The 24,965-nt window shown below is 34.7% G+C and overlaps 2 protein-coding genes across 8 annotated transcripts; one reads left to right on the top strand and one right to left on the bottom strand.

Moving 5' to 3' along the window:
• Positions 1 to 3,506: 3,506 nt before the first annotated feature.
• Positions 3,507 to 11,425, bottom strand: LOC128232143 (uncharacterized). 7 transcript variants are annotated; one of them, XM_052945530.1, is made up of 7 exons: positions 11,295 to 11,425; positions 10,357 to 10,451; positions 9,243 to 9,263; positions 8,873 to 8,989; positions 8,286 to 8,473; positions 7,838 to 7,942; positions 3,507 to 7,261 (listed from the first exon to the last, which is right to left on the bottom strand). In XM_052945530.1, the coding sequence occupies exons 2-7, from the start codon at positions 10,433 to 10,435 to the stop codon at positions 6,713 to 6,715; spliced, it is 1,059 nt and encodes a 352-aa protein (XP_052801490.1). In that variant the 5' UTR covers positions 10,436 to 10,451; positions 11,295 to 11,425; the 3' UTR covers positions 3,507 to 6,712. The 7 variants fall into 7 exon arrangements, with proteins under 7 accessions (XP_052801490.1, XP_052801491.1, XP_052801492.1 ...); XM_052945531.1 differs by having other exon boundaries at positions 11,332 to 11,403; XM_052945532.1 differs by lacking the exon at positions 9,243 to 9,263 and having other exon boundaries at positions 11,332 to 11,403.
• A 1,032-nt stretch (positions 11,426 to 12,457) lies between these two features.
• On the top strand, positions 12,458 to 24,746 carry LOC128232306 (gametogenetin-binding protein 2-like). Its single transcript, XM_052945787.1, has 12 exons — positions 12,458 to 12,867; positions 15,331 to 15,524; positions 15,843 to 15,986; positions 16,272 to 16,370; positions 17,096 to 17,206; positions 17,672 to 17,875; positions 18,562 to 18,742; positions 18,979 to 19,191; positions 19,709 to 20,087; positions 21,009 to 21,121; positions 21,346 to 21,435; positions 22,756 to 24,746. The coding sequence occupies exons 1-12, from the start codon at positions 12,781 to 12,783 to the stop codon at positions 22,939 to 22,941; spliced, it is 2,001 nt and encodes a 666-aa protein (XP_052801747.1). The 5' UTR covers positions 12,458 to 12,780; the 3' UTR covers positions 22,942 to 24,746.
• The last annotated feature ends 219 nt before the right edge of the window (positions 24,747 to 24,965 follow it).

Below are 24,965 nucleotides of genomic sequence, written 5' to 3' on the forward strand. Positions count from 1 at the left end.
AATACCTGTTCAAAACGTTCTCGGGCAATATATCGGATTTCATTTAAGTATTAACTTTATACTTGCAAGATTAACGCAATGCTCATATATTCCTATGAACAGAATTGTAAAAAGAGTAAAAATTATGTTTGTCACGCTATATAAAGCCGTTCAACGCTTTCAGCGCTTTCATTTATATAGTCCTTCTCGTTGTGTTAAGTGCACTTTGATCATTGTGCATATCAACAAGTTCACAGTGAATAACTAACTATTCAACTATAACTAACTGGACTCGTTCCGTAAGCTTAAACTTTAAAAAGATAAAAGAGAATAAACACACACAAATAAAATGGACAGTTTTGTGCCGTAAACATATATGCACTCAATAATGGGCGAAAATGAATAATTTTAAACAAAAATATCAACCAACTTGGAGCTTATTATATTTGTGTTGATTTCCATACTAATATTTTAAATAAATTGTAAAGAAGTGTTCATGTTGTTGGTTTCCCCCATCCGTGTTTTGCAAATGCAATGCGACAATGCGCAAAGCGTTGAGGCGAACATGCGCCAAGTGACGGGGCGAACATGCGACAAGTGGCGGCGGGGCGAAAATGCGCCAATTGGAGGGGCGAAAATGCGACAATGGGCGGGGCGAAAATGCGACAAGTGACGGGCGGAAAAACGCCATGGGACGGGGGAAAAATGCGCCAAGGAGAGGGTGAAATGCTCCAACTGACGGTGCGGAATGCGCCAAAAGGCGGGGCGAAATTTCTCTAAGTGACCCCCGGCAATGCACCCAGGGCCGGGGCGAAAATGCGCCAAGTAGAAGGACGAAAATGCGCCGCATAATCTTCACGCAATTTTCGCATTGGTTTTCGCATTTTCACCTTTATCGATGTTCTGTGATGTAGACACACTTCGTATCTTTGGATTAGCTTTTCAGGGATTTTGGCAACGCCTCGGATGTTGCATTTCGCCAAGTCGAAAATTTCAGACATTCAGTAGAATGACACAAATAGATAAATAAAAATAATTGTACTTGAAATTATACATGTATATTGCAGGCTCTGAATGTCAACAGGTGTGTTGTTTACCTCACTATATATAGGTCACCAATATGATATCATAAACATTTCGACACACGTAATGAGCCAAACACCTGCCAATGGTATACCTAGGCATGAATTTAAGATCATGCGAAATGGCAAGTGCTTTTAAATCGGGCTGGTATTCCATATTGGTCTTAATTAGATCTAAGAACGATGTAGCTAATCGGATTACTTGTTTTAAATAAATGACCAATTAAGTGAATGAAGCCAATGATGTATGACCTTAAGATAAACTTAAGTTGCATATTGAATACCACCCCAGGACGACAGAGGTTAAGGTTCAGGTGAAGAGGGGCTGTATATTCATGCAACATTTCACGTTAAAAACAATATTCATGTTTCTGAATGCTTTAGTGTTTAGTATGCTTTTAAATGGTTCCTTTATCACTGTTTTCTTAACAAATGTCTCATCCCTCCCACTCCCACCTCATATAACATATTGTAAAGAAAGACCATCACATGTGGACACCGGCGTACAGTTCAAAATGCTCCAGGTACGCCACTGCCTGTGATGTGTACATGCTAAATACATTGGGCCGATTGTTCAGAACTTTTATAAAGTTAACAACGTTGTTAACTTCATCGTTGTTAACTTTCAAATCTATATTCCTCTGTTAGTTTCACAGGTACACTTATGATCTGCAGTATTCCTAACAGGAGTTCAGACAACTGTTTCAGCTGTACTTTTTTAATTAAATATGTGAGCATATCATCAAATTGTTCACCATTTAAAGTTAACAACAATGTCGTTAATTTCATTGTTAACTTTAACAAAGTTCTGAACAATCGAGCCAATGAGGACATGAAAACGCCTGTAATGAGTATAGTAAATAAATATTGCACTGTATTATTTAAAATAGGTTTTTTAAACCAACTTAGCACAAATATTGACCGTAAGAAGTGTATGTCGCACTTAAGGCCCATTTCTAGAGGTCAAAGGTAAAAATCACACGTAAGGGTCAATGGTTAAAATTACCTTGTATTTTGGCTTGTCAAAGCTGTACCTTGACCATACACTCTTGCTGTTGTTTTTGAGGATGTTATTTTTTAATTACTTTAAACACAACTGTTAATCATGAGAATGCGACATATTTTCATTATGTCCAAACTTCGTGAACATTGGGAAATACCAGAAAGGTTAACATTTGTTCTAAAGACGTGTCCTTTTATACTGCATGTAGATTGCCTGTAATCGTATTTTACCAATATTTGATAGAGCCACACATTTTATATTACCTTCATGACGATATGGGTAGTAATTAAGGCCAATAAAGTGTGTAAAATATAAATTACTTTTGTTTTCAATCGTTTGACCTATGGTCTATTTTTTAAATCAAACAAGACATCAATTCGTAATTGACATACATTTCAAAGAGATGCACTTCTATACAAGTTTCACAAAGATTGGGGATTCATTTCGCCCCCTAAAGTATGTTAAAAAAGTATTTCAAACATTTGACCTATGACCTACTTTTCTTTATCAAACATGACTCAAAATCAAAACTGACCTCTCGAGGTCATAGATTTGCACATTCTGGCTAAGTTTTTAAAAAGATAATGAAGAAAGTGTTACCACTTGAGTGTTAACCATGTATTTTATTTTTTTTAACTGACTTTTGATTGTACCTGACATGGTCTATAAAGGAAAATGGCCTTGAAAAATAGAGTTGCACATTCTAATCAAGTTTCATTAACATTGGGTAAAAATGCAGCATCTCATCTAGTGTTTAACAAGGTATTTTTATCATTTAAGATATTTTATGTAAAAATCTTTTGACTCTGACCTTACACACATTCGTGGCTTAGATTTTATAAACACACATTCTGACCAAGATTCATGAAGATTTTGTTGAAAATATGGCCTCTAGTATTCAATTAGTTTGACGCAACATGACCCATAATCAATCTTGACCTTGATTTCGGAGTCTGTTTTTCATTCAATCAAGAGACCACTCAACAAAAAAATAATCCATATTTATGGAACTTGCTCCACATCTGCCACAGTGAGCATATTAAATAACATCCATGCTGACACCTTTAATGTTCTTTTGACATGTATTCTATGACAATATCGGGTCTTTTCGAAAAGCAGTCAAAATAGCAATGATCTCCTGGGCGCGGTCAGTTCTCACCATACGGGCACGATGTTTTTACTTATGTTTAATACCAAATATCTTAGATCTAGAGCCATAAAAAAGTATTTTTAAGACAGAGATTTTAGCTCTGGTAGCCATGGTTTTCACTGAAGATTCTTAGGCTAAGGTGAGCTAAAATATAGTACCAGGTACACAAATTTTGTGGTCAGTATAGTATTAAAATATTTCAAGGGAACACCTTCCTTTAACCCCCTTAAGGGTAAGTTAAGCCTTGAACTAAAATATCTTGGACACAAATCAGAAGTCGCAAATAAAGCTATTAAAATAATATAACTTTTATTTGTTTAAACAAAATTATAATAAAGCATAACATAGAAAAATAAACAAGTAATCCACTACAGAATCAGTCATCCAAACACAACAGTCATGTACAGTTATTTTGAGCATTTCTATGGAGGCTTGAGCTATTCTATTTACAATTAAGCTAGTGATTTAACTCTTGATGCCTAGAGACCCCATAAAAATTGGTATTATTTGAAAAGGCATTGTTTGCTGATTTCTAATGTGTAAAATTAATGATCGAAAAAAATAAATAAAAAACACATTTTTGCAGTTTGTGTTTTTGACTTTTTGTTCATTATTTAAACTGAAATAAGATGCAAAATTACCTTTTTTAAATTTATCAAGGCCAAAAAGCTTCTTTGTAATATTTGTTTGAGTATAATTTTTACATATTCTTTCTTTACACAACAAACCCTTTCAAACAGATACAACAACCGAGCACTTAAAAGAACCAAGGGGTCTCTTCGAAAAAGAGCTAGGGTATCGCACCCGGACTTCCTTGTATCCAACCACTGTCTCTTCAGCATGCTGTCCCTTCAGCAAAAATAAAGGACCCCGTTGGAAATAAGTGCTTGCACTTTCACGGGTTATCCTTGACCGCAAGGTATAAAGAAATACACATACACAACCACTCACCAGGCATCAAAATGTCCCATTCTTGTACATGGGATACATGAAGTAGAGTATAAATATAGAATTACTGTATTCAACTTATACCTGCCCATCCATAAGGTGAGGTTAATAAACCAGTGATTACAAAGGTAATATCTACTTTCTTCTCTTTAAAGGATTGAAGACAGAGAAGATGAATTTGTATGTCGCTAAACAAGAATCACAATTGTTGGGACATCTTTTTCAATGAGTAAATATTTCAAAACAAAGTAATAAGGAGTAAAAACCGAATATGTTCGTTTCCAAATATGTTCGTTTCAGGTTTCATGCCCCCCAAAATAGAATAGGTAGTTCAGAAATCGTTTTTATTTATTCTTATTTGGTTTCTTTAGATTTTTCTGTTACCAAAATCAATAAATTATACGCTTAAGAACACCTTTACAATCAGTTTTAGCATCACTGGTATTGTTAAAAAAACACTTCACCTCTAACTTTTAAAAGATTTTTTTTTCACAAAAATGATAAAAAAACATTTCTCAAGACAATAAAAAGGCCTAGGGTAGGGGAAAAAATAGGGGAGGGCGGGAAACGGTAAACAATTAATTTTTTTACGCCTTATCATCAAACACACAGTCATTTTGAATTAACTTCTAAAACATTAATTTTAAATAATGTTTGGAAATATCATATTTTTTAACTACATCTTGGTTCATACACAACAGGACAATCAAATTAATCCATAAACTTATATAGACCTGTAATAATACATTATAATCTACTATCAATTACAATGTGTAAACATACATCGTCATATCTCTATGAAGATTCAAGTAGCAGTTTATTATATATATATTTATTACAAAGAGTAAATGGATGGACAAGAAGTTATCATATGGTCAAAACCAATGGTAGCCTACAAACAAGTACACACACAGACAAGATAACAAGGTGTCTTAAAGTTAATACTTAAGTACATAAAAAAATGAATTACAACATACAATGTTTAAATACAATTATCACAGAATTGCAATTTCATTATGATGTAATTATTGCCATACAAAAGCACCATGCAAATGAGACCTGTCAAGTCTGGATAGCTCAGCCAGGGAATTGGCAAGTATTTTCATGGGAGCAGTGGTCTCGTGGTTTCTGCCTCGCACTCAAGAGGTTTTGGATTTGAGCACCACCAGGGGCCAGTTCCCTCAGTTTACAATCAAGGTAAAATAAATTAATACATGAATATAAGGACCTTTAAAGCATTGCACATTATGCCCTTCAATATGCAACCTATCACACAAGCATGGTTAACAGAAGCATAACTTTTAACAAAACAAAATTTGAATTTAATATTTTTCATCATTAGACAACATAAAAATTTAGAAACCAACATATGTATTCCAGACTCTCATGTCATGTTTTCATGTTTAACAGATATGTGATTCCGCGTTTATGCCAGGCCTGGATTTCTTTCATGCCAGACATGCGAGTTATATGACCAGTTCTGGAAGATTTAATCTTACTCCCTTTATGTAAGATGAGTCATGCACAAGAACTCCCCAATTTGAAGTATTTTAAAGTATAAATTTACACAATTTAAATTAAGTCATTAAAAACCCCAACAACTAATAAAAAAAAATTGAATACAATACACATTAACTTCTATCAACAAATTGTGTTAAACACCTGCCCTTGGATGAAAGAAATTGTGCTCCCGACGGTCACTTTAAAAACTAAAGCTATCACGGTAAGTGATGAATACCCTGGGTGTGGTGTGACAACATCTTATGGTGGTCTCTAATGCCAAATTTAATTACCTCCAAATTCCAAATCCTGCATGACAAAACTATGGACCAGTCACAAACAGCAAAAGAACATAAAATGTGCAAATTACATGGCCATTTAAAACTAAGACATACATTTGTTAACCTATACGTATGAGCTAATAAAGCCATGCCAATCAACATTATATGTTAAGGATATCACAATAAAGAGTTAAAAAAACACTCTTATTTCCTTGTGGGTACAAAATTCTGAGGCGTGCAATAACCTTTACATTCAAGCTAGTGCACACATTATCATCTTATAGTGCAAAAATATTTCTAATAAACACAAGAAATGGACTGGACATAGCACCTATCATTTGAAATGGTTTATAGTAAAAAGTTCTAAAGCACTCAGTGACCGTGACCTTGAAGCTAGAGACCAGGGTCTTGGGTGCGACATCTTGTCATCAGTAAGCCTAAGATAGAAAAAGTTCTTACGTGCTCAGTGACCAAATGTAGAAAAACAGCATTTACAACTCATTAATGTGTATTCGAGTGGATCGAAATCTGCAAATGCCATTTGGATCAAATGTTTTAATAACCCTGCAAACACATAAAAGAAACTTATAATTTATTGAGCTAACAGGCAAAAAAAATAAAATAATGACCAACAAGATCTTTCACTAAAAATCTTATAAACATTTGTCTTTTTGCTCAAACCTTTTGTCTTTTTGCTCAAAATTTTATGCATTTTAAGTTATGAGTATTACTAGTAAATTTTGTGAAGAAAATTTATAAGAGCTACGTGTTACATGCATGTTTGACTGTTTGCCACTCGAAATTCATTTACAAACTGTGGTAAATACCACTCTTCATCAGCACTTTTACAAAACCTGTAAAATTCATGGTGCATAATATGGCTTTGAATATTCTCATGGTATAATCTTAAGAGTAAAATACTAAGAATAGACTGGTCGAATCTATGACAGTCAAAGTAATGAGGTTTACTAGCATCACCATTACAATTTATATACTTTGAAGGACTTTCATCAGGCACTAAACACCCTTTGGTTAAAGCACAGGACACCCATGGTTTCAGAAAGTATTCCCTTACAAACATAGTGCCGTAAATCATAATAAATGTGGCTTCAAACTCTTTGTCTTCTCTAAATGTACACTGTTTTTCTACAAGTGTTTGGAATGTTAAAGGATGTGTCCTCATCGCAACTGGAGCATGTCCTACTGAAGCTAACACTCCGAGGTTCCTGACCTTGTCAAACCAGGGCTGAAGGTCTTTTGTAATGAACCGCACCGAGGCATCCATCCATATCACAAACGGGTGATCTCTAGCTACTAACTACAAACCAAAGACAAGGCGATATTAAACAATTGTATCACAATTTATTCTTCATGGGGATAAAACTGTGATTGAGTTCAGTTAGAAAAAAAAATGTATATATTTTCATTGTTCACATTTTAATGCGACTTACTTTCGTTCAATACTGCTTGTGTTTAAACAATCGAAAGGGCTTGACAAATTGTTTCTGATGATTGATTAAAACTGTTTGCAAATAAGCTTAGCGAAACATGCCTGTCAACCAGTCAAACAAAGTATATTGACATTGCTATTTTGCACTAATGGCAAGTACCCAATGCAGAACAGTCAGACTCAACATCTCAAACAGCTTTGAAAGCTCTGTACTGTGTAAGCATTCCATGTTAATTCCTGTTGCAGACTTCCAGAGATCTTAAATTTCAGCTTCAGTGAAGTCTGTCAGTTTAAAATCAGCAATTTTGTCATGTGATATTCAAAAATACATTACTGGCTGCCTTAAAATGTATATTCAGTAGGAAATCATGGATTGCAACAGAGTTAATACCAATTTTTTGCAAACAGTGGGATGATTTAATCCCTAATTATTACTCCCCATACCTGAATAGCTAAGGGCTTCCAGGCATAACCTTTCATTATACCAACAAAGTCTGGAAAGCGCTCAAATGGAAACAGTCTCAGCTCACAATCACAAACAGCCAAAACCTAAAAATATAATTAATTCAATTTAACGATATATTTCAATCATCAAACGGAGATTTAAGCCCCAACTCTTCCAATCCCCTTCCCTCCTGTACACTTATTTTAAAGCAAGTTCTATTTACAATGGCATAGCTCCATGAATGCACTGTTGGCTGTATCATGAACATTATCTTTAGTTATAAGTAGGCAAAATGTTTACGAATATGCATCATTAAGATTTTCCATTTTATAGCTATGGAGATAAAAGAGTTTGGAATGAATATTGCAATAACCTATGTCTGGAGTCTTAAATGCTGCAAAATAAATATTTAAGCTATAAAGTACAAAGAAAGAGCAATCTGCTTACCTTCACTTTATGTTTTTCTGACATTCCAAGGTTGTAAATGATGAATTTTGAATTGGGGAGTATTTTTCGTATTGTCGATACATTTTTCACCAAATCCATCCCTTCTATAAAATGACTTTGGGAAAAGGCTGACAAAAACACTGGATCCTTGGGCATATTACCATCCCCTGGGTGGGCTCCAAGTAAATCTGAAACCGGAAATCTGTAATTTAGTTCAGTTAACATAAGTAAATAAACTTTGAAGCTTACTAAAATGAAGTTAGATGTTAGATCAGAAGTATTGACTTGTACTGTCAGAGGTATTTCATGTGGCAATCATCAGATAATGAATGTAATTGCTTTCATCTAAAGAAACACATACAAGTGTAAACATTACGTTATACAACGCCCCTTATTCTAAAAAGCTTCTGTGGCCCATTGGTAATGAGGCCTACTGATCAAAAGGACCAAGATTTGAATCCTGCAACAGAGAGGAAAAACGGTATGTTACTTTGCAAAGCGTTTTGTGTAGACCGTATTGGAAGTGACATTATTCATTATATTATCCAAGTGAATTATCCAACTATTGTTCTGATCTGTATTCGCACCTTCTAAGTAATGATCAGCTTGCGGAAACTTGTAAGACGCAACTTTTTCCAGGTTTTTCTCTTTACTCTGCTTCAGTGTTTCAGCACATGGCTCATGTAGATCTATAGGCTTCTGCTCTGAAATATGTTAACTTCACATGCTGTATGTTACTTTGTTATTGACAATTAACTGTAACAAGAGAGGAAAGAATGCTTATTAAGGCTTCTGCTAGGATGTAGGTTGGACACAGGTTAAGTGAAACATTTGTAAAGCGACACAGAGTAAGTCAGAGTTATCAAGATGTTTGTTTGATGACATCCCTAAACAAGTCCTTACATTCTGACAATATATCTCGGCAATATAAAACTATAATATGAAGCATACATGCACCTGCATTGTTTGATGACCTCACTGAAATAAAGACGAAAACACAGTCTTTATAATATGTTGTACAAAATATTCATATTTCAATCACAGATCATTTATCTTTTCATTTCATCTTGTATGAGCTGCCAAAGTTTCAGTAAAAGGCTCCTCATTTTCTTTTTTATTGTATAGTAAATTGCATAAATTAGTTGTGTGTGTATTTTAAAATGCACATGAAAGAGTATGTAAAAATAATTTAACTTAGACTTAGTGCTTTATATGTTAATTTTTAAACATTCCGTTATATATTTTCACCTCACAATGCTTATAATATTATCAGATATGTGAACTCTACTGGCGGTAGGTAAAATCTACCGCTTTTGAGACCCCCCCTACCGCTCTACCGCCCACCAGACTAAAACTAACTCTCTTTGAAAAAATAATTGCCTTCACTTTAAAACCCTCAAAGTTCTATCAACCATGTTAAAATACCCCATTATCTGTCACTTTAAGGAAATGGTGCAACAAACAACCTGTCAAATAACTTGACACTTCGGCTGAGATTGTTGCTAAGTAATGGTACTAAAGACCGGCATACTACTATCCAGCATTCTTTGTTCATTGGCATCCTATTAATCAATATTCTTTGTTAATCTTAAAGACATATATTTTAATGTTTTGATTGAAACATAACTGGATAGAAATAACATTCCCAAAGTATTATCAATTATCTTCAACAAATGTATAAAAAATGTTTACATTTTGGCGTGAAAATTAACATACACGATCTTGCAGTTGTCTGCCCTTCCATTCTGTACTTTACCTGTTGTGCAGTTTGATTGAATTATCAGCAGCTCTACTAAATATAAACTAGTCAGACAAAATATTCCTTCTGTTTCACAATCAAAACACCGACTTTTGACAGAGCCTTGAAAAATCTAGACATAGCAACAACCATAAAGTTTTTGTTTACTTTGTATCTATCATTGTTTTTGACTGAAAAAGAAAGGGTTTTAGAAATTCTACTGCTTTTGAACCCAATCTACTGACTTGGAGAGCCAAATCAACCTCTCAGGCATTGCCAGAGGTTCACATCTCTGATAATATTATAATATGAATAATTATAAAAAATAATCACCCAAAAGTATGAAGATGACAATAATTCCCAGTCCACCTAAGACCATCAATGGTCTTCCTCTCCAGTGTTTCCGCATCATGTTTCCAGCTTATACTCTGAAAATTAACAACTTTGTGAGATTGTCCACTGTATTTTTTAAGAGCAACTGATAAAACCAACTGATAACATGTTCATTCCTTTACACATTTCAAAGCTGCACTCACACAGATTAACCCTAATATGGCAACTTTTTTGGTTTAAATATCTGCAAACCAATGAAGATTGCTGACAAAAGATCAGATCGCAGATTGGCATAATTCCGTTTGAAAAGTAATGTTTCTATGGCCTAAACCGTTACTAACGGCTTAAACCGTTACTTACGGTTTAAGAAAGATGCATAAAACATTAATTTTAAAGTTAAAAATCAAAATCTGCGATCTTAATCTTTGTCAGCAGTCCATGGATTTTCGCAAAAAAATGGATTGTTCCAAGACAAAACATGAAAAAAGTTGTCAAAACGTTCAATCTGTGAGAGTGCAGCTTTAAATATCTAACAACCAGTGACATAAGACTGCTGACAACAGATCAGATCGCAAATTTTCATATTTTCATTTAATTTCCCGAAAAAAATTGTTTTATGGCTAAAAGCATTACTTACCCTTGAAGAAAAATGCATATAACATGAACATTTGAACATAAATATGAATAATGAAAACCTCCAATTAGATTGTTAGGCAGCTGTCTTATATCACTGGTTTACATGTTTTTTTTTTGCAAAAAATGGCTCGTTCAAAGACAAAAAGTAAAGAACAGTTGTCAAAACGTTCAAACTGTGAGAGGGCAGTTTTCAAGAAATAAAAAAGCTATCCGAAGACAATGTTATTATCCGGAAATATACAAGACTTCTAAACAACGTTTATAACATGACATTTTTAACATAAACATATACTGAAAATCACATTTCAAGCAATTAAATAATGTTTCTGCTGGCAATACGTCTGCTGTATTAAAATGCTACACGTATGATCATCTGCGTCTTGTTTGGAAATCTGTGTTTGGTAGTGTTCGTTTGCTTGGTAGCAGGCAACAGCTCAATTTATACAATGCAATCTTCTGCGCAGTGACCTCCCCATATATCGCACACATGGTAACCGATTTTTTATCAATATTTATTATATTTTTATAAATTAATTAATGTTTTGTATCAAAAGTATAAGTTATTTTGTGCTCTGGAGCGGAAACGCTAGAATTAAGGTAAGGTGCACGTGCAAATTGTGTTACGCAGGAATAACTTACAAATTGAAATTTGATAGCTAGTTGATATTCACACTTGGAAATCCTATGATGGATCAATTATCAATCTCAGAAAGAGGCTAGCAATCGAGCTTAAGTAGATAGGACTTTTGCATATCGAGGTTACTTTTAGCACATTGCATTTAAGCAGTGTTAAACTCAATCATAATAAACGATTGGACAAAAAAGCATTCGCTTAAAAAATCTTCAAATTATATTAATTTAACCAAATTATAATTCATTTCCTTTTCCAGGAAGTGCAAAGGATGAAAGTACAGAAGAGTTACATCATTGATAAATATTCCAAAGCGGCCACGTACAAAACGATGACATGAGGTCAAGATCGGTTTGTGATATCATCACATCTTCGGCAGTAGAACCTTCATGTACTTATTGTACGCTGCCCACATTGATTCTCCCGGATATGACATAAAAAGTACCTGAATCCTGCGTACTTAATATATGGGGGGGGGGGGGTAGACAATCCAGCTGCGATCGAACTTCGTGATAAGGACTGTTTTAAATGCACTGTATTTATCCTTTCTAAGGCACGTGAGGTTTATGTTCAACACATACAATCACTCAAGGTACGATAATACACCAGAGTGTGGTTAAGTACCTTGACGTAAAAAAGAAGAAGAAGAGGTTCACCCCCATGAACATAAATGTAATTACACTACTAGAGGACCCTTAATATACTAGTAAGGTAGGTAAACGCTCTGTGGAGTTTATAAAACTGTTGTACGCATTATTCGAGCACCTTGCAATTTACGCATGCGTATAGGGACTTTGCGTATGAAGGAACTACTTGGTTTCAAATTAATTTTGTTTAGAATGCTCAATTAATAGGCTTTGTTTAGGTTTTAAATGCACATTGTGTTGATGAATGTGACATTCAGAATATAAATAATTGTATTAGTGTTGTAATTCGCCGGAGTAAAACCATTTTTTATTTTGACAGCTCGGATGTTTACTACATTGGTGGCTGCGTAATGCGGTTCTTAACTTGCAGTCAAGGAAATTCTTTAACGGGACAAATGTTCTCGAATTTATGATTGCCTAAATTTATGTTGCTGACAATCCATAATCCGTATTAAAACCTGTTTAAATTTCTTGTTCTTCAAGGCTGTCATCCCCAGATTTATCATTAAAATGGCCAAACTCATCGCAGTTTGTCGTTCTGACGATTATCAATTCGAAAGGAGGCAAATTCCACTTTTCGTGGACGATTCCTTAACAGTAAGCAATTGTACCTTAGACACCATTTGTAATGTAACGTGTTTATTAATTTATCAAGCAGTGTAATCAAATTTTGATTGTATAATTTACAATTGCAAGGTCAGTTACCCCACCCACTTCAATCAGTGACATTTATTCATTTCGCTTTGCCCTTACTTTCAACCCTGATTCACAAAATCTTCATGAAGTGTTGACGTTTTGTGGACTTTGTACTAGAAGGCATTTGCATGTTTACCGAAGAGTCCTGCTGTTATGACTGAAAAGCCATACCAAGTTAACTGTTCAAAACTGTTGTGACAATTGGGGATTTACGTTCTATGGACATTACTGACCATATTAATATTATTATTATTATTATTCAGTTTGCACCATTTTTTTACTCTCACAATTAAAGAAAATATTTTATGTATAAGTAATATAAACTAATGTAACACCTCTGTAACAAGCAGGGCCACATTTACCCCTCTTCTTGAATATAGGGATAATACCTCCCTCTGCCCAAGATTTAGGGTAAACACAATAATATTATTGTCATGTATATAAAATAATTAAAGATAGTACATAAATATGTTTAAAAAAATCTCAAGTACATAAATATGTTTAAAAAAATCTCAATTGTAATTCTGCAGTCAAGTTGGTCAATATTAAAAAATCAAGGTATCATTTCTAACATAACTGTGATCATTAACATGTAATTGCCCTGGTTGAACAATACTTAAAATTTAAAAAGCATGTAACAATAAGTTCTCTCTCACTAGACAAATAACATCGTAGATGCTGCCTACTTTCACAAATGTCGCATTCCACATCGCGGTGGAGGAAATAAACACTGTAGATGCTGCCTACGTTCACAAATGTCGCATTCCACAGCACGGTGGATGGAATAAACACCTTATTAAGTTAAGAACAGTGAATACAACGAGGGCAAGGCATTGTCATAGATCTTTTCAGTTTTAGGGCTTAGGAAGTTGCGAGGATATAAGATACAACTAGTGCATTTTTATTTAAAGAAAGATGTTTGTTTGTTACAAGTTTTGCGAACTGATGTTTAAAAGTGATAATTTGGGTTGCATTTAATTAGTTGTAATTTTGGCCTCTGGTTATTGGGGGCATATCATAACAGAAATACACATACTGACAACCTTTACTTGGCAATCATTTAAGTGTGAAACGCCATCTTGATGGCATACTTTTACTAGAACATTATTGTTGTCTTTATTTAAAGTTGATTGCAAAAAAAGCTGGCGTAAATATATTTTTGATCCATCCTATTTTCAAGCGTAGTGTTCCGAAAAATGGTAGGTTATAAAGTTCAAATAAACTGTAAGATAAATTCTATATCATGGTCAGTAATGTCCCCAAATGTGGTCCGTTATGTCACCAAATATGGTCTGTTATGTCTGGTCCGTAATGTCCATTGTCGGTAATGTCCTGACACCCAATTAGGCTTTATCATCTGAGCATCTCATAAGGTGTTCTGCAGTTACGATTTGTCAATATATATATATATTGTTGATAAAAGCATAAGTGACATTTGATTTAATTTATTTTAGTAATCTGGTCCAGATAAACACTTGTTTTATTGATAATCAGTAAATTTTCTGAAAATAATTCAATTTCTGGTGGCAATGCAGTGATTGTTTTGGCAAATATTTTTACCGCCTGTGCCTTGTAAATTGGGATAAAAAATTGAGATTGGGAAAAATTCAAAATCAGAATAAAATAGCAAATATACATGTTTTCACCTTTTTATGAATACATTATGCTGTGAAAGAGTTAGTCTTGTGAAAGTTTGTTTCATTTTTCAAGAAATTCATTGCTTTTTTATTCATGAAAATAAATTGGGAAAAATTTATAATTTTGGGAGAAAAATGGACATTTTTTTCGCAAGGGGAAACAGCCTTTTAAAGGCAGTACATTGTAAATTGCAAAAAGAAAATAACTGCAATGGCCCAATTGAACAAATATTGCTTAAACCAGCACTTTCTAACACTGATTTTGAATTTAATTTTATAAACTCCTATTGCACCCAGGCACTGGAGAAAGCATGTAATATATTATAGACGACCCGTATTATTCAAAATTATCACATTACAGAGTCGTGGTTTTCATGCCATTAATGCAACTGTTTCTATCTTATTATCAAAAATGAATAATTCTGCTTGAATGTGTTTGCCGGATTAACCCCTTGTTAAGTGTTGTTGTTTTTGTATGGCAAGGCCTTAAGTAATTATTGAGTTATGCCCTTTATTGGACTAAGACATATGGATGAGCATTGGCATTAGCTTGTAGTTGTCACATTTATATAATTAATCAGTTTGGGTCAGGAATAGTTGTTTTATATTTTCAAACAAGCATAATTTATAAAGACTGTTTTTCATTAGTGACTATAAACAAATGAATATATGTTGATTTAATTATTGTTAAGTTTCAATGGATTATAAACTACATTGTATCTTTCAGATGGTAGTGCAGTTTGCAGATAAATGTATAGACTGTGATCATGTGAATGGAATGAAATGTAAAGATATGGAACGATTTGTGCAGAGGTTTGGTGCTCTTTCCAAAGATGAGGTTGCTGTTGCCATGATGGTTACTAGTAAAGACATAATGAATCTTCTAACTCACCTTGTGCCATGTGTTGGTTGTCGAAGGAGGTAATTTTGTAGTTTGTGTCGGCGAAATATTTATTACAGCAACATCAAATATGATTTTGTTGAAATGCATAATTTTATTTTGAATAAATGTTCTAAATTACAATAGTGTTTTTTGTAGAGAATGTAATTAAATTAAACTGTCACTGAATATCATTTAGGTTACTACCGTTACTTAGTGTTTTTGATTTTAAGAATATAATTGTCTTAAAGAGACAATTTGTTGTTGTATGATTTTTCAATGGATTATTCTCTTACTTGATAAGGAGAAAATCAGCAAGTAAGTGTTCATGTCTTTGATTGGTTGAATTTCAATTGCAGTGTTGAACGTCTGTTTAATCAACTGGTCAAGTCTCAACATCCAGCCTTAGAGCCGTTAATAGTTACCCAGGGAGCCGTGTTGTCGATTAACCGAAACTATTTGTTTGACCCAAGAGCTCTCTACTCCCTATTTTATATTCATGGGTAGGTAACATGGCGTTTTATGTTATATTGTTCAGCAGTCATGTGAATGTTCCATAATTGTGAAAGAAAACAATGTAGTAGAGGGGAGGGGGATCAGTAATTATTAATGAACATACATGTCCAGTTGGAGAGTTAAACACATCAATTGAAAATTCGACTTAAAACCCCTTCACTGCAGTATTAATATTATATATAAATTCACTTGCTTAAATGACTTCCATTATAAAAAATAGTTTAATATGTAAGATATAAGATACATTTTCAATTTGAAATACTTTCTTGCAGGGCAAAGCTATCAAGCATGGTTGATTCTATTCCCAAAAGTAAAAAGAACAAGCGTTGTAATCTACATTCCCTAGAAACACACAAAACTAAGACAACAGCGTAAGTACCAGGATGAGCATAGTGTTACATATTGTAGATTATTGAATTTAACACATGTGGTGTTCTCTGAAACATTTTTTAAACCATTACAGAATGCAGTATATCATTCATAGAAATTAAGATTTTCTTGAATAAGCCAGTTCTAATGCTATATGCTCATAAAAAAATAAAAGATTTTAACCAAGAGGGCCAAATATTGAAACATTATTTATTAGACCCTGACCTTTTTAACACGCCCTAGCTTCATTTGGGCTTGATTTGGACTTATTTCGTTTACTGATATAGATAAAACTTTATTTGGCTGTCCGGTTAGCGCAGTGGTAAGCGCACTCGCTTCTCACCAAGGCGACCAGGGTTCAATTCCCGGCCTAGACGCGGGTGAGTTTGGTTTGTGGTCACCAAGCCGGACAAGTGGGTTTCCTTCGGGTACTCGTGTTTTCCCCACAACACAATGCCACACTCTCGTGTAACATCATGCCACACTCTCGCGTAACATCATGCCAACAAGAGTGATCAATATAATGTTAAACTAACTTGTTTCACAATTGTTGTACAATAAATAAGTTTAAACTTAAACTTTATTTGAAAAACATAGGTCACTGACACAAGTGTTTTTAACAGTGTTATTAAGGAGATTTTCATACAGATTAAACTATTTCATATTATTTTAAAATGTGCATCGGCAGTTTGATTTGAAATGAATTTACTGGCAATGTTATCCACAGGAGCTGGATAGATATATGGGACTTGCTTTCAAAGGAGTGTAGGGAAGAAGTGCTTCTTGTTGATGCCGACTGCCTTCTTGATACACTAGAGACCTACCTTCGTAAACACAGGTATTGATCTAGTTGTAGTGGGATTGGAAACCAGGTTAACATGTTCTGTTTTATCTTATGTATATATATAGTCTTGTAAACTGATAGGAAGGGTGAATGGTTGATTGTGTAGAACATTCACTAAACATTTGTGGTCATACAACAATCATGGAATGAAAATGAGGAAACTCAAGGAAGTACGGGCAATGGATTTCTGTTTTTGGGAAATAAGAAAACATCAAAACCAATACATGCAATTACAGGTGCATGTTCCCAACTATTTCTCTTTCCCACCATGGCGTACTGAATGTAAATTTACTACATGTTATGGGTGTGCAATATCTCACATTCATCATTGTGACAGGGTATTTGTTTTCGTTATTATTAGGGTACACAAATGATACAAAGTTCAGATCTGTCAATAACCACAACAGTGTAATGATTTTATGAGAATTGCATTAACATGTGAAATGTTGAAATTTTCAGGTTTTGTTCTGAATGCAAGTCAAAGGTGTTGCGGGCATACAGTATCCTTGTTGGTGATGTGGACAGTGCGAAGGAGAAGGGTTACTGCCCGGCGTTATACGAGGGTCTACGCTGTTGTCCCCAAGAGAGGCACATACACATGTTGTGTGAGACAGACTTCATTGCTCACCTTATAGGCCGGGCTGAGCCCGAGCTCATTGGCAGGTAAATAGTAAAGGATGAGGCTTCAAAACAAAATCTAACAGTTCCAAAGGTTAAACTTTATCTTTTGCATAAACTATAAGCTTACAATATTTTCATTTAAGATATCGTCAAACATAAGTTCACTGGTCAAAGTCATTTGTAGGTTTGGCCATTCTTATTCTTCATAAGTGATTAAAAAAAATTACTACATATAATTTATGTCATGTCCAAATATGCAACTGGTCATGAGTAGCAGTTTTATAATTATCAATAGTGAGGTTGTTAAACACTTCAGGTATGTGTATTTGTAAGTTTAGAATGGCAGATACAAAAGCACAGAAACGAAAAAACACACACCAATGTTTGAACAACTTTTTCACTTATCTACAGTTATTTATACAGTGAAGTCTTACATTCATTGTTCCCTGAGGACCCTTCATCCTTAATTTTCTCCAACAGGATGCATTGTTTTAAACATAAAAGTAATAAGTTAACAAAACTGTGTTTTGGACTCCAAGATTTTTGCCTTGGACCTATGACTAGAAAATACATGTGAGGCCAACGGATGCATTCAAGCAGATGTAAAAATGAATCACAACAAATTTAGCTTTAAATTCTAGTAGGTAATCAACTGTGTACATGTTCCTATACATTGTAATTTAGCATATATACTAAACCTCTTACACTGGACATTCTGACATTGACAGCAATGGAAGGAGGGACCGCCATGCTAAAACATTGGACATTGCTCAGGAAGAAGTGTTGACCTGTCTCGGCATCCACACGTACGAGCGGCTACATAAGATATGGCAGAAACTGAAGGCAGAGGAACAGACCTGGCAGATACTATTCTTCCTTGGGGTGGACGCACTGAAGCAGAGCTTTGAGGTAGGGTAAATTGTAAACATATCTTCTTCTTTAGTACTATTTCTTTAATTTAATTCTCTGCTTCTTTGCCAGAGTTCACACATCTAATATCATAACCATGTTTAGTGGATGAGAATGATGTCAAGTTGTAATACCTTTGGATCGAGTAATTCACTTAAAAACACTCTTAAATAATTAAAAAAATCATGTAAAATCAACCATAACAAAATTCCATGACATTGAATATCTCCCCCCAGATGGCGCTGGAGCGTAAGCAGGGAGTGTCCAACCTGGAGCTGATGTGTGAGGAGCTGCTGGAGGAGGAGAGGGCACGGGAGCACAGGCAGGAGAAGAAGCGGCAACGCAGGAAGAAGAAGAAGGCCAAGTCTGGCCAGCTTGAGCTCCCTGCTAGCGAGAAGGAAAACATGCAGGTTGAAGAGGATGAGGAGCCGGATGACAGATGTGAACAGGTGAGTTTGTAGAATAATATACAGGATAGAGGAGGATGACATATGTAAACAGGAGAGTCAGTAGAAGAATATACTGTTGCAGGATGACAACAGGTGTGAACAGGTGAGTTTATAAAATAATATAAGGTAAGAGGAGGATGACAGGTTAGTTTGATAGAAGAAAAATGCAGTTAGAGGGGATAAAAAACCCACACAGTTTTAGTTAGCGTTAATAATGGCTTCGAACGATTCTTTGTTGCGATTATTTTTTGACATTATCACATGATCTTATCAATGTATTGTTAAAAGGTCAAAATATCCATCACTTTTGTACAAGTCCTGGTAGCCTACTAGTTCAGGTATCTGTTTTCTAATTTTGTTTTTACTTTACCTGCCTGAATTACAAACCACTAAAACATATTACTCTATGCAAGTAAGTTTTGTTGTCAGTACACCCCTAGAATCTTATAACAGCATATTGTTCAGTTCTTAAGATTGTACTAAGAATTGTTGTTCATTTCTTTATTTCTTCTTACAGTGTGATAGTCCTCCAGCATGTAATGTGACAAAGAAGCCCCCGCAGTCATGTACATCTATGGGTTTGCACCATAACTGTGGAGACCACAATTCCAATACAACTCTTGCCTCCATGGAGAGTTGTCGTAGTTGTGACCGGGCGGGAGACAGCCATTGCTGGAGTTCCCCCGACCCGAAAAGTGCCCGAGCTCGATCACCTCACTCCCTCAGCCCTAAACGACACTCACCTCTCAAGCCCCTCACTATGATGGGCAGTCGGAGTAGTGATAACGGATATTCTTCTTGTGGAGATGGTTCGTGTGACTGCAGCAGTATGCCCAGTTCCAATGATGGCTCAGACATTGCTTGCTCAGAAGGAATTTGTACGGGTGCACTTGATGGTGAGTTCATCTGCTTTGTAAAATAGCTGTAAGTCCACGTAAGGATTGATAGATTTTTTTCTTGCATTTATGCTGTATGAATGCAGTAGGGCATGCGAGAAAATTTCAGTAAGGGCTCTAATGCTTTTTGGTCATTTGTTTGCTTGTCCTACTGGCTTCATACAGCATAAAGAGAGAAAAAATTTACTCAATACATTTTAAATTAATTATAGTTAATTATGATTAAAAACTAGCATTATCTTCTGCAATTGAGTATTGATTCCTAAAGAAATGTAACCGACACAATATGTTTAAAAGAAAAGCTGATTTTTGTAACGTCGTATATCATTGGTTAAATTACGTAGCGCTAATTCAATCAGAGCGCAATATTGAAAAAAAACAATGACATCATAACTTCTTGCAAGTTATACAATATAAAGTATCACCTGTAAAAAGGACTAGACGTATGCAAATATCTGCTTTTCTAAAGAATGATATGCAATCATGGTGAATGAGTGACTTATGGGTTCTTACCCATAAAACTTACAATCCACCCCAGGAAGGCAAAATATAGAAGTTCTGTATTAGGAGGTTCCTGTTCATTTTTTCTTTCTTTCATGTTACAACTTCTTAAGCAGATGGTCCAATAGGAAAGTGCCTCCATGGGGTGGAGTGTATGTTAAAATAAAAAAAGCCTTTACTAGTAATAGGGATTTTTTCGAATCATAAAACTTTTCATTGAATTATCTGTAAAAAATAGTACACTGTTGACAATTTTGATTGTGCATTCAAGCAACTTTGATGCTCAAATCTCAGTAATCAAAGGGTTCAAGCAGTTCAATATGATTCCAAAATGTCTATTGTTTATGTATTTAAACTGTATTCAGGCATGTACAAAGCTGCTCGTATGTTTATCATATTTAGACATGAACTCATTTCAAGGTGAGGGTGAGGACCATGTGTGTAATCCCCAGCAGCATAAGGTGAGATGTCCGATGTCAGAACTGTCTCTGGAAAGCGGCATACATACCTCCCCACCTCCAAAAGGAAACAAGGTTGGTCCTTTGATACATAGGCACTCAGTTGTATGAGAAAGATGGTTGTCATTATTCACTGTATTTCTCAAAAAAGGGTCATTCATTATTCTCTGATTTCCCTCCAGATACAATGCATGTTTATTCTGAGAATTGAGTTGTTTTCTAATGAAACATTTTGTTAAATAGTATCCTACGTTTAACCAAAGGTTCTGCATATATATATCTCCTATATTGTGTTTCAGTGTGAGGACTACTTCATTCCTACCTGTAAGGGTGACTGCAGTAAGCAAGGCCAATACAAGATGACATTCAGCTTAGAGGATATGCTAGAGGTAAATTATTTCTACATTATTTTTATGTGCTTATTATCCAGTGGTAGATTTGAACTGTTTTTGTGCAAGAGGCCATCATGCTACCATGTTCTAAGTTTAGGAGTCTGCTTAGTTTTCAAAACGTCCAGCAGTTCAAGACAAGATTATAGTCATACAGAAAAAAAGAAATGATTATAGCATTTTAAATTGAACTTGTTTAATGAGCAACGTTAGTTATTAAAGCAATAAGGCTAGTAGATGTAAAATATCCTTCGATATTGCATTTTACTTTTGCCTGATCAAAAATCAAGGAAACCTGGCCAAAATGAAAAATCTTGGACTTCCAGCCAAGACTCTCTTGATTGTAAAAATCTGTATTATCTTGACATTTAAATTCAATTTACTCTGAAAGTCCCTACAGCTGTTGTGGACCTGTTCAAATCAATGGTATAGGACAGTTACAGTTTGATGTTCACAATATGACAATTAATTTTATGGATTATACAGTTGCATAGAAAGCACGAGGGCATTGATTTTTTGACTATTCGCTGAAGGCTTTAATACTCGCCCCAGCATCTGCGTCTGGTTAAAGTTTGAGGGCAGGTTGGCATTTTCACCTATAACTCAAATATCCTTCAGTCGGTTGACTTATAACTTCAATACTCTTCATTCAATTCACTTAATACTTCACACAGTTTTATAGGACCATCACACAATGAAGTTACATAACTCCATATTATCCTTAATACAAATACTGGCCCCTGATTGATTTAGGAACTTGGGTTAAAGTATAGGGCAGGTTAGGGTTGACATATTGCGACCAAACTTGTCATATATGAAGAGTTTATGGATCCTTTTATGGGATTTTGTAAAGGGCCCCAAAAGATATGGTCAACGTCAATTTTACTGTTGCTAACAATAAAAGAAAATGGTTAGTAATGAAAAAACTTAAGTAAGGGTTTACATATTGTGACCTAACTTGGTATCTAGGAAGAGTTTATGGAGACCTTTCATGGGGTTGCATTTGGGGCCCCAAGGGTTAAGGTCACTGTTACTCAAAATAGATAACCATTTGGTACTTCAATAACTTTAGTTAGGGTTGACATATTTATACCAAACCTGTAGGAAGAGTTTATGGAAAGACAAAGCAGCATAGTTGAGCGCGCTGTCCTATGACAGCTCTTGTTTTATGCTGCCTTCAATCTGGGATTTGCATTATGAATTTATAAACAAGACTAAGCAGTGAGAATCTAGTATTATGAGTCATCTTTACATGAAAATACCTGTCCTCTCAATAGTATGGGACTGAAAACACAACCATTTTGAAACTGTTTACTTCAGCAATTCTGTTCATCTGAAGACGAGGCCGTGATATCGGAAGAGGAGATTCTGAGGTTCAAGGAGAACGAGTCGAAGCTCAAGGCAAAACGTCAGGAGCTGCGCGAGACATTACGCGAGAGGTTCAACAACATGCAGCACAAGAGCCAGTCCGGGGGAGGGGGGAGTACCCCACCCACCCAGCAGTAGTGATGGGAGGGTGTGCAGGGAAATCCCCAGAAACCCATGCAGATAACAGACATGTCATTGAATTCGGACTCTGTGCGCTTCAGTACTTTTATCTGTGATGTTTTTAATTATGTAGAAATTTAATGAACTGTGTTATTGGGACATATTTGGTTTAAACTATCTATTCTATATTATATTTAATAAAGATACATCTTAGGATACATATTGTGAACAGGGACAGGTGCATGTCATTTTATCCTTAATCATTTTCTTTTTATGTGAGTCATTAACTTCTGATCCTGTGATTAGTAGCAAATTTGTACATGAACAAGTGAGCGAAATCTCTTTAAAATTACAGCCAATGAAATGCATTATGCACATACATGTACATGCCCCAAAATATGGGTATTTATAAGTGATGTTTAGATAAAGGGAACTGCCCATTTAGGATGTGATCTTTTCTAACGTTGCAAAAAAAAGCTCCGAGTATTGTCATATTATGAACACCAGGAAATGGTCTGGCTTTATATGTCTCTGTTATTTTTTTTTTACTGACTAAGTGTGAACAACCTTGTGCTAATAAGTAATATATGTTTAAATTATTTGTATTTATTTTCTTTATTTCCAGAGGTATTTTGAGAATTGTTACTGTAACGAAATAGTGTTGTATTGACTGGTGATCATATAATGTACATGTATTTGGTTTAAAACAATATTCATTTATAAGACAGATACAAGGTTATACATACATGTGTAAACATTAAGCAATTTTTACATGTGCGTATCGACATATGTTTTACAAAAATAAAAATGGTACCAAACTAATTGAGCACCTGTTGAATGCTTAATGATATTGATGGAGACAGAGTGAAGAAGAAAGCCTGAAGCTTATCCAATGTCTGGCTTCTGAACATGTATTTCAACTATTGGCCTTACATGTAGGTTATTTCAGTCTATAGCTATTGTCTGGGTTATATTATATTTTAACTTGGTTAGTGTTTAATGTAAGAAGGGGCATCACCTTACAGTTGTTGGGTTTTTTATGTGTTTTCTTTTTACGTTTTTCATGACCAATGCTTTCAAGGATTCTTACACTCTTATTAATTTCTTCGAAAAATATTTTGTATGTGGTTAATGCTTTGGCTTTGAACTATTCAGTGGTATTGGCACACAAAGATAATACTGTAATAACGTAATTAAATAGATGAGAATGCATCTAAATCAAATTATATTGTTGAGTTATTGTCATAGCCTTGGTGTCGGCAGTGTTAAAGTCTTGGGGTAAAAACTTAACCATTGGTCATAACTCAAATTTATCTTTCAAGATATTCACATAAAACTTCGTACACATGTTACAAGTGACACTATGTAATTGTGTACCAAGGTCCATAACTCTAGCTTCTTTAATGATAGTTGGAAAAGTTGTTGCAAGAATTTAGCTTGAAAGTACCCTTTTTGCACATGTGCATCAAGGCCAAGAACAATGACTTTAATAATGGTTGAGTTATGCCTTATATTTGATTGAAAAAATCAGTAAAAACATACAAGCGTTCAGCTCCCTCTATATATATTCGATCTTTAGATTGTTATTGACACATTTATCTGTAGGCGTCTCTGGACAGTTATATGTTTCAATATAACGAATATTATCTATCTTGAGATAGGAACGTGTTGCATTTTTATTTTGTCTTTTGTTTTTTCTGGCTGAGTTCAATATTTTGTGAAGACATTTTGGAGTCTTGCTACAATTTGTTAATGACATTGTTAATGTGATACTATTTTAATAGCATGCTTGAAGGCTGCCGAATAAAACATTATATTTAAAACACATTTCTTTTCACTGTACCTTTGTTTACTACTGTACAGTTTTTATGTTTTAACTATATCATCTACTGTTGGAAGTTGGACAATTTGCTGACTTAGCAGCAAGTCTTGCTCTTTAGTGCTAGAACTATTCTATAAACAAAAAAAAGAAAAAAACTCTGCACAATGAACACAAATTCAAAAATAGTCGTAAGAAGTTGTTCCTTCTATTATTTTGCCTC

This window comes from Mya arenaria, chromosome 4 (genome assembly GCF_026914265.1).
Source record: "Mya arenaria isolate MELC-2E11 chromosome 4, ASM2691426v1".
Taxonomy (NCBI): Eukaryota; Metazoa; Mollusca; class Bivalvia; order Myida; family Myidae; genus Mya; species Mya arenaria.